The sequence below is a fragment of the Protobothrops mucrosquamatus genome, unplaced genomic scaffold, assembly GCF_001527695.2.
Source record: "Protobothrops mucrosquamatus isolate PMUCROS unplaced genomic scaffold, P.Mucros_1.0 scaffold1124, whole genome shotgun sequence".
NCBI lineage: Eukaryota > Metazoa > Chordata > Lepidosauria > Squamata > Viperidae > Protobothrops > Protobothrops mucrosquamatus.
This window is the reverse complement of record NW_015387342.1, coordinates 89,535-98,958: the sequence shown is the minus strand read 5'-3', so window position 1 is coordinate 98,958 and position 9,424 is coordinate 89,535. Positions and strand designations below refer to the sequence as shown.

Sequence of the window (9,424 nt, the reverse complement as noted above, 5' to 3'; positions counted from 1 at the left end):
GGCGTAGCTGGCAAGCGGCAGAGACGGAGCAGGCCGACCACCAGCTGGCCCAGCCCAAGGGAGGTAAGGCACCCGCCGGAAAAGGGGGAAAAAATGGCGGACAAAAAAAATGGCGGACAGCCTTGCTTGGCGACCCCCGTGAAATGGTCGATCGACCCCAAATGGGGTCCCGACCCACAGGTTGAGAACCACTGTTCTAGGGTTCTCCAAGGGCATTCCTCTTGAGAAATTGTTATGCTAACCACTACCAAGGGGAGGTGACTACAGGTAGTCCTCAACTTAACAACAGTTCACTTAGTGATCGTTTGAAGTTACAGCAGCACTGAAAATAGTGACTTATGACCATTTTTCATACTTATGACTGTGGCAGCTTCCCCATGATCACGTGATAAAATTCAGACACTTGGCAAACGACTCATATTTATGACGGTTGCAGTGTCCTGGGGTCATGTGATCACCTTTTTATGACTTTCTGACAAGCCAAGTCAGTGGGGAAGCCTGATTCACTTAACAACCGTGTTACTAACTTAACAACTGCCATGGTTCACTTAACGACTGTGGCAAGAAAGGTTGTAAAATGGGGCAAAACTGTCTCACTTAGCAACAGAGATTTTGAGCTCAATTGTGGTTGTATGCCGAGGACTACCTGTACTGCGGTTGTGATGTTCAAAATTAAACTGTCTTTAAAATAATATGGTTCTGAAATAGAAACAGAAACCATTGTGGTGGGTAGACTTGCATAGAATTGCATCCAAGGAACTGAGTTCTGAGTCATAATCATAATTCCTTATATCCTTGGAAAGGCCACAAGAAAGTGCTTCCTGAATATTAGTATTTCCTGAATTGCAGCATGAATTCATTGTACTCTTGAAAGATAAATATTTTCATTGCCTGTTGTGAACACTCCCCCCCCCATACAACCTTCATCTAAAATGCTAGAGAGAGAACTTTTCCCAAGTCACCATAAACATAACGTAAGACGGTCTAAACCAGGCATGTCAAACTGCTGGCCCGTGGGCCGGATGCATCACGCCGAAACCGCGCCCACCCCATTGCCGGCAATGGGGAAAAAGTCACGATACGCTGCGCGACAGTTTGACATGCCTAAAAACTGTGTTCCTCTTTGCCCTGTGAGAGGAAGCTCTGAACAGTAAAGCATCCCAGTAAGCACAGGTATGAATCTCTTGGTCCTCACACTTCTGATTAGGGCCATGATTAACTTTTCAAAGATTATTGGGGCTAAAGCAGGGTCAAATGGAAGGGCCCCGAATTGAAACAGTCCTGAGAAACATGTAGTGATTCACTCTAATGGAAATGTGAAAGTATGCATTAGACAGGTTTATGGGGGCCAGGAAACCTTTTTGTCCAATGTCTTCATTTTGAATATAGTTTAACTAATCTGTTCAAATTTAAAAAGTCATCTATTTTCTTTGGGATCATGAACAATACCAAGAACAGGCCAGTAAATCTCTCGTGCTGATGCACCTGCTCTATTGTTTGGATGCTCAGCAGAAGAGCCAGACAGATCAATTTCCTTTGATGTAATTCTGATTTCCTGGATGTTTGTGATGGTAGAAATCTAATTATTGATCTGAGTTCCAGAGCGTATCTTCACTTAATCCAAGCATCAACTGTGATCCAAAAATGCGGTAGGTATTTGCCTACTTGCCCATGTGTTGTTCTCTGGCATCAGTTTTATGTTGTTTTCTGTTAGGGCTAGAATCATTTGACATCATTAAAGTGTCTGCCTTGTAGATCCTGTTGACCCCAGCCACCACTTTCTTAACCACCTCCAAAATGAAAAAAAAACTGGCAGTGTTCCCTGATGGCATCTGCTTTTTTCCTATTTACTGAAAGTAGATACTTCTTATTTTTTAATCTCCACCGGCACTGTGACAGTGAACTCACCAAACAACATCTTGCCCTTGAAGGGCTTTAATGTCACATTTGCCCTCGATTGGCAGTCGACTTGCTAATCCTGAGCTACAGCCCTTGATGAGCAGTTACCCCTGGTGCCATAGAGTAGTCCTCAAATTACGATGACAATTGAGACCAGAAGTTCCATTGCTGAGGTCATAAAGCATGATGTCACATACCTACATTGCTTAGCAATCTTGGTTACCAACATAACCTCAGGACCATGCTGGTCTTTAAGTGGGAAGTGGTGGGAGTGTCAGGAGAAGAGTGCAGGGGTGCTACAAGGAGGTGGGGATGCCAAGGAATTTCTAACATTTGAAGATACATTTTTAAATGATATGTCAGATTAATTACCAGAGCTCCTGAAACAATAGAGGTATTTATCAATACTCTAACCCAGAGGTCCCCAACCTTTTGGGCACCAGGGACTGTTCCATGGAGAGAGGTTTTTCCACGAACTGGAGGGTGCATGTTTTGTGTGCTGCCTGCATCCCGCGGATGGGGCTTGCTTGTTTGTGTGGACCAGTTGCTGGCATGCCGCAGCCTGGTACTGGTCCATGGACCGGGGGTTGGGGACCCTTGCTCTAACCTCCAAAGAACCTGCTTCAACACTCTGTCTGCCCTACATTCTGTCCACTCTGCAAGAACCTCATTTTCTCTTCTCTGGACTATAGTCAGAGAGATGAGAGCTGCCACATGTTTAGGCACTGATGGGAGTAATGGTTCGAGTTCCACGGTCTCTTGTGGAAATGTATATAATTTATTAGCTGTGGAAGGAAGTACCTTGTGATTAAATAAACACCTTAGTTCAAATATATTGACTGACTGGTGGGGAAGATCTTATATAAGGGAAATCCAATTTATTTGGGGGTAATACAAATGTAGGTCTGGAATGTTTTGCAAACTAGATAACTGGATCTTGAGCCAAAGATTGTACATGTTTTGAAGGCTTTACCATACTACGGTATAAAACTGTTAATTTGTTTTTCAAAATAAAGCAAGTATACAGTATATGCCTGACTATCCAAACGCTCAAATCAAATTTGAAATCACTAACTACTTACCAGCTGGGAACTTCATCTCTTTGAAACTTTTGAGAGGAGGTGGAATGCCTTCCCCTTCCACAAGGATATGGTACTTTTTACGGACACGGTCATGCCTTGCTTCTGACATACACAGGATATACCGGGGAGCCTTCCAGCTGGTGCAGAAATACAGACAAATATAGTAATCTAAGACCCTGATTATTTCATTTTAAAATTTTCTGCTGTGATGTTTTGAGCAGAAATTGTTAAATAGAGTGTTTGTTCTCCTAGCAAGCTAACATCAATTGCAACTTTCAGACATTTCTTTGTAAACAATTAGACAGAAGATTTGAGAGACAGCTGAACCACCTATCTTATATCCAATTCGCTTGAGCTCCATGGCTACAATCTTATATGTGACTGCAACTTTTAACAGTTATCCTCCTATCCATGTAAGTAGAGAAAGTCACATGCAAAAATGAATTTTTTTCAAGGTAGAACCCACCTTTTTTATGCATTTTAATACAAATAAATGTTATAGAGAAATGATTGTCATATTTTGAAAAGGATCTTGTACAACTGGAGTACATCTACCTGGTTTTAATTGGATCGTCATATGTGATGCCCTTTGCCATTTCCTTCACAGACATCAGAGCTACAGGAGAAAAATACAAGAGTCAGTAATCATGAATTGATAAAAGCAACCTATATGAATATTGCTTTATCCTATGCAATAGCAACAGAAAGCTAAAGTTCCCGGGAAGCACTCGGGATTTACAGTTCGGATGTAGAAAACTTTCCATGTTTCAGAGTGAGGTGAGAAAGGGAAAGTCAACAGAAGTTACAGTACATAGTAGAAGCTAAACTGAAATAAGGGAATCAAAAGCACACAGAAAACCGGGGTATGCATAGCAGTGGAGACACAGGAAAGGAAGGTGAAGGAAGATCAAGTGAGGAGACCCACTGGCCATCTAGACAAAGTACATCAGCCCTGTCCTATTCTCTTGCAAGACCTCTCTAGGTCTGTCTCAGTCAAAATTTGGAATAACTAAGATGTTATGGGTTTCAGTTTGGCTGGCCACAAGCATTCCAGAATGGCCCATCCAAACTTCTGAGCCTTAATATGCTTGTTCTAGACCTGGAACGTAATGCATGTTTTGTTCTCTACGTGTTCAAAATTATCTGTTATTTCTCAGCTATCCCAATTTTGCCTTCTTCTGTAACATCAACACCATTTTTCTAAGTACCAAAGCTGTTTGAAAAAATATTTTTTTGCTCCTTACCTCGTCCTTCTGCCACACTTTCCAGGATCTTTTCTTCCTCTTTAAGCTGTTTCTCTTTGGCTGACTCCTTACGTGCTGGGAAAAGTAACATATTAGATAGTTAGCCCAGAACCTTCTGTCTACTAATAAATCAAACCAAGTATGTTGACTGTTACCTTCTGCCTTCTCTTTGAGATGCTGGTGCTGATCCAGAAGGCTGATGTTAGATTGAGGGCCCAAGGGAATGTCATCTTCATCACCATGATACTCGCTGCCACTGTCCCTTTGTTCGTCCTCCAGCACCCCTTTGCGACGAATCTGCAGCAACTTTTGCAACTAAAGGCATAAAGTTATGAGCTGAGAATTTCATTCGAGGCAGGATTTAACCACTAGTGCATTTGCAGACACGGATCTTGAATTTGTTAGAACCCTCTGAAGCTCACCTCATCAATATATATCTAACCTATTCAATTCTGCCTCTTTCTAGGCTAATTTTAACTGTTCAGATTTTATTTTTATTTTTCACAGCAAATATGAAAGGTATTTTCAGATATTAAAGGAGTGAGTAGGAACCAAGGGGAATGAGAACCTAAGCTCATATTTAGAGTACTATATTCAAATTTCCACAAAGTGCAAAAATTATACCAAGGTTCTTATACCATAGTTTTTCGGAGATGCATTTTATAGAACTGGTTAACATAGCTGGAGTATTTCCCCAAAATAGATCTGAATGTCCACAGTGGAGAAAATAAAAATAACCATATGATGTACAGTTATGTGAACTAGGTATGTCTAGTCTAATGAAGAAAATCACTAGGAGCAACATGATAGCAGTCTTTCAATACTTGAGGGGCTGTCACAGAGAAGAGGGGATCAATCTATTCTCCAAAGCATCTGAGGGCAGGTCCAGAAGTAACAGGTGAAAGATTATTAGAGACATCCAACCTAGAATTAAGGAAAACTTTCCTGATAGTAAGAATGACTTGCCTCCAGAAGTTGTGGGTGCTCCTTCACTGGGAGTTTTCAAGAAGAGTTTGAACAACTATTTGTCTAAAATGGTATAGGGCAGGGGTAGGGAACCTTGGCTCTTTTATGACTTGTGGACTTCAGCTCCCAGAATTCCTGAGTTAGCATGGCTGGTTCAGGAATTCTGGGTATTGAAGTCCATAAGTCATAAAAGAGCCAAGGCTCCCTACCCCTGGTATAGGGTCTCCTACTCAAGCAGGGGTTTGGAATAGAAGACTTCCAAGGCCCCTCCCAATCCTGTTTATTCTCTGTTCTATGTACAGTATACAGCCTGAAAAGTTCCACTCTTGGTGAAAACCATACATACATTTTACAAGGAGAATTTCATAACTACCTTAGTACTATGATAATCAGAAGCAGAATTATATCTAACCATCAGTGGTAGAGAAAATGAATAGGATGTTACAGTGCTTGTGATTTAAATGACATCTAGATAATGATGCCACCTGACTCCCAGTGATTCTGGGTGGTGGCTAATACTTAAGCAGAGCACAATACTAAATTTGTTATTTCTAGGGAACTATCAGGGCTTTTGTTATGTTGCCTACATGGGACAACAGGAGCCCTGAAATTATATTCAAAAATAAATTACAAAAAACGTTTATCACTATGTTGCGATTAATTCAAGCCTTGGTATCTATTGCTTTAGGTGTACTTAGTAGAACTTCTCAAAGTAGTGTGACACTAATATCTTGCACTATTATATTGGCCACAGAAATATTGCTGCCTTACAAAGCAGGGTCATTCAAAAGTCTAATTAAATGCAAAATTGCAGTTCTGTAGATAGTACTTGGATCTTAGTACTTAAAGTATATTTCCCATTAATTACTGTTCTTTATATCACCCAGTATACTCTTTACTAACAAAAAAGCATTACGCTGAGCCATCTCAATCAGAATAGAGCTGGAAGGGACCTTGGAGGTCTTCTAGTCCAACCCCCTGCTCAAGCAGGAGATCCTATACCCTTTGAGATAGGTGGCTGCCCAGTCTTTTCTTAAAAACCTCCAATGATGAAGCACCCACAACTTTTGAAGGCAATATTCCAGGTGTGGTCTAACTAAGGATTTATAAAGCAGTACTAATACTTCATGTGATTTTGATTCTATGCCTCTGTTTATATAACCAAGGATTGTATTAGCTTTTTTGGCTGCTGCCGTACACTACTGGCTCAAGTGTAAGTGATCATCCACTAGGACTCCAAGGTCCCTCTCACAACAGTTACTGTTTTTGAGCCAGGTTTCACCTGTACTTGTACCTTTGGTTTTTCCTGCCTAGGTGTAAAACCTTGCTTTTCTCCATATTAAATTTCATGTTGTTGGATAGGGCCCATTGTTCAAATCTGTCAAGATCTTTTTTAATCCTGAGGTGTTGGCTATTCCTGACAGCTTAGTGTCATCTGCAAATTTGATAAGTTCCCCTTCTATTCCTTCATCTAAGTCATTTATGAAGATATTGAAGAGTACTGGGCCTAAAACGGAACCTTGTGGTACCCCACTGCTCACTTCCCTCCATGCAGATGTCGCACCATTAGGGACTACATTTGTAGGGGACTACAAGTATTGCTCAACAACAACTCTCAATCACCAAACATTAGACACAGTTTAAGGTGGGGTGATTTGGAATTCAACATCTGATGATCTACAGTTTTTCCATATGTTTTAGTTGTTGAGCACAAAACAGAAAAGTCAGTGTTAAGAGTCACATTACAGATCTTATAAAAGTGAGAAAGTGTCTCTTAGATCTACAGCATCAAAGCCTGATTGTATTTACCTGCATTCCCCCCCCCCTTTCATTCAATTGTGTCAGATTCTCAGAGACTGCCTGGAAAAGTCCTTGTAGTTCTTCTTTTTTTTCAAGAAGTGGTTTGCCATTGCATCCTTCCTGAGGCAATGAGGCAACTGAGATGGAGTGGCTAAGCCAAGATCATCCAGTTGACTTTGTGCCCAAGGCAGGACTGGAACTCACAATCTCCTGGTTTCTAGCCTGATGCCTGAACCACTACATCAAAGTGGCTCTCATTTATTGGCTTACAGCACAACAATTTATAGGATTATCTAGGGCAGGGATTTTCAATCTTTTGTATTTAAATTAAGATCAGCTATGCTCTTTTGGGACAAGCAAAGCACTACAAAAGTTTTCAAAGCATTATGCAAAACATTTCTATCAATTCTCACCAGTCACTCTACCAAACACACTGGGTCCCGCCATGACGGAAACAAAAAAGCTACTTTTCTCAAAAGAAAATGTGTATGCTTAAGGGCATTTTTTAAAATATATTTATCACTTTATGTTAAAAACTTAACTAAAGTGTCAGTGGATTTTCTGATAAACCACCCATTTCTGAGTCTCACCCATCTTTCACAGACTCCAGTGGGGAACCACTGACCTAGGGTCCCTCTTCTTTTGTCCTGAAAACATACAATTAGCTGGGGATAGGCAAAGATTGGGACCAACAGAGCAACTCATAGAAAAGAGGCACCAGAATAAATGCGTCTAATATAATAATATAGTAAAATTGAACAATTATTAGAATAATGATTTGTCTGCATAACTGCAATAATGATGTGTCTGCATAATTGCTAGAACAATGATGTAATGCATAATCACTGGGAAAATTCACTGGGAAAGTTCTGTGCCAGTAATATGTGGCAACCAAATGCGCTCTGCACATGGATACTTTGTATGTAGCAAAACCTTCCATTCTATGCCTGTGAGAAACGTTCCTAATGTATCACAGTGTGTATTTCAATGTGCAGCCCTTTGTTCTTTAAGGAGGGGAGTATAAAAACTGAAGTCTAATCACACCCTCCTCGTTCAGAATTGCCTATCTCTAATATGCTCTGGACCTTGCGCAATTAAACTTCTCTGCTAATCCCTCCGGAATTCGTAAGAGTTCTTTCGTTTTCCACAAGACGTCGACCCTAACTAGAGGGGCTAAAAAAAAAACTTCGATAAATAAGGATGCATAGAATCGAGTCACAGGCCCCGCAGCTGCGCAGTAAGGAGGCAGCAACAAGCGGTTTTCATTAAGGCAATGTTTCTCAACCTTGACCATTTTAAGGCATGTGGACTTCAACTCCCAGAATTCCACAGCCAGCATTGCTGGCTGTGGAATTCTGGGAGTTGAAGTCCACATGCCTTAAAATGGTCAAGGTTGAGAAACACTGCATTAAGGGCTCCCGCCGCCCCGCGCCAACCTGCCCGACGTTACCAGCTGCTGCTTGCGCTGCTTGAGGGGCACATAAGGCTGGTAGTCTTCGTCGGCGTCATCTTCCTCTTCGACCTCTCCTTTCACTCTTTCTTCTTCCTCCTCCTCTTCTTCGTTTTCGTCTTCTCCAGACAGGCCCGACGATTCCGATTCTGGTTCGTGCTGCCTCTGAGAGGGTTACGAGAAAAGAATGACTCGACCGGCGCGGAAGACAGTCCCCTTCCCCAAGCGTGCCCGGTACCTCACCGGCCAGATGCGGCCTTACCTTCCTGCTACTTCCGGTCTCCATGTTTTCAAGCTACTCGGCTCCCTCGACCTTCCTCGCGCGAGCACACGCACGTATCCAATGAGGGAAAAGGTTACTGTTGCTTAGCAACAGCAGCCACGCCTACAAGCAAAAAATAATAATAATTCTCGCGACGAAAACAGATGTGCGACCGGCGGAAGCACAAACTGCGGAAAGGCGTAGCGCAGGGGTTCTCAACCTTGGCAACTTTAAGACTTGTGGACTTCAACTCCCAGAATTCCTCAGCCAGCAAAGCTGGCTGAGGAATTCTGGGAGTTGAAGTCCACAAGTCTTAAAGTTGCCAAGGTTGAGAACCGCTGGCGTAGCGGAAGTCTGGTTCTGGGGCCATCGGGCGCCGAGGAGCGCGCCGGGAACCTTGCGGCTTGCAGGCCGCTAAGCTAGGTGGTGCTAACAGCTCGGGTTCGCTTTTGCGACCTCTTTAGTAGTTTCCGGCGAGAAGGAGCGCGAGGTGCAGCCCGGCAAGAACCTCATTCTATGCTTGGTTGTTTTCTCGCAGACGTTTCATTTCCCATTACCCATCACTGATGATGTAACCTAGTTTGGGCAATGAAACGTCTGCCAAAAAACAAGTTCAGGGAGCACCAAGGACCCCTCATGTCAACCCTGAGCTATATATATATATATATATATTCTCCTTTACTTGGTCCCATTCTGTGTGGCTGGAGTCGCTGCAGAAGCA

The 9,424-nt window shown here is 42.3% G+C and overlaps 1 protein-coding gene across 1 annotated transcript in view; it reads right to left on the bottom strand.

Moving 5' to 3' along the window:
• The window catches only part of DDX41 (DEAD-box helicase 41), a 22,886-nt gene extending 14,142 nt beyond the window's left edge, over nucleotides 1-8,744 (bottom strand). The window contains exons 1-7 of the mRNA XM_015820398.1: nucleotides 8,704-8,744; nucleotides 8,442-8,606; nucleotides 4,381-4,540; nucleotides 4,226-4,300; nucleotides 3,537-3,597; nucleotides 2,982-3,118; nucleotides 2,272-2,279 (exon numbers count right to left, since the gene is read on the bottom strand). Of these exons, the coding sequence (XP_015675884.1) occupies nucleotides 2,272-2,279; nucleotides 2,982-3,118; nucleotides 3,537-3,597; nucleotides 4,226-4,300; nucleotides 4,381-4,540; nucleotides 8,442-8,606; nucleotides 8,704-8,727 (630 nt within the window). The 5' untranslated portion in view covers nucleotides 8,728-8,744. The remainder of the gene's footprint in view (nucleotides 1-2,271; nucleotides 2,280-2,981; nucleotides 3,119-3,536; nucleotides 3,598-4,225; nucleotides 4,301-4,380; nucleotides 4,541-8,441; nucleotides 8,607-8,703) is intronic.
• Nucleotides 8,745-9,424: the final 680 nt, after the last annotated feature.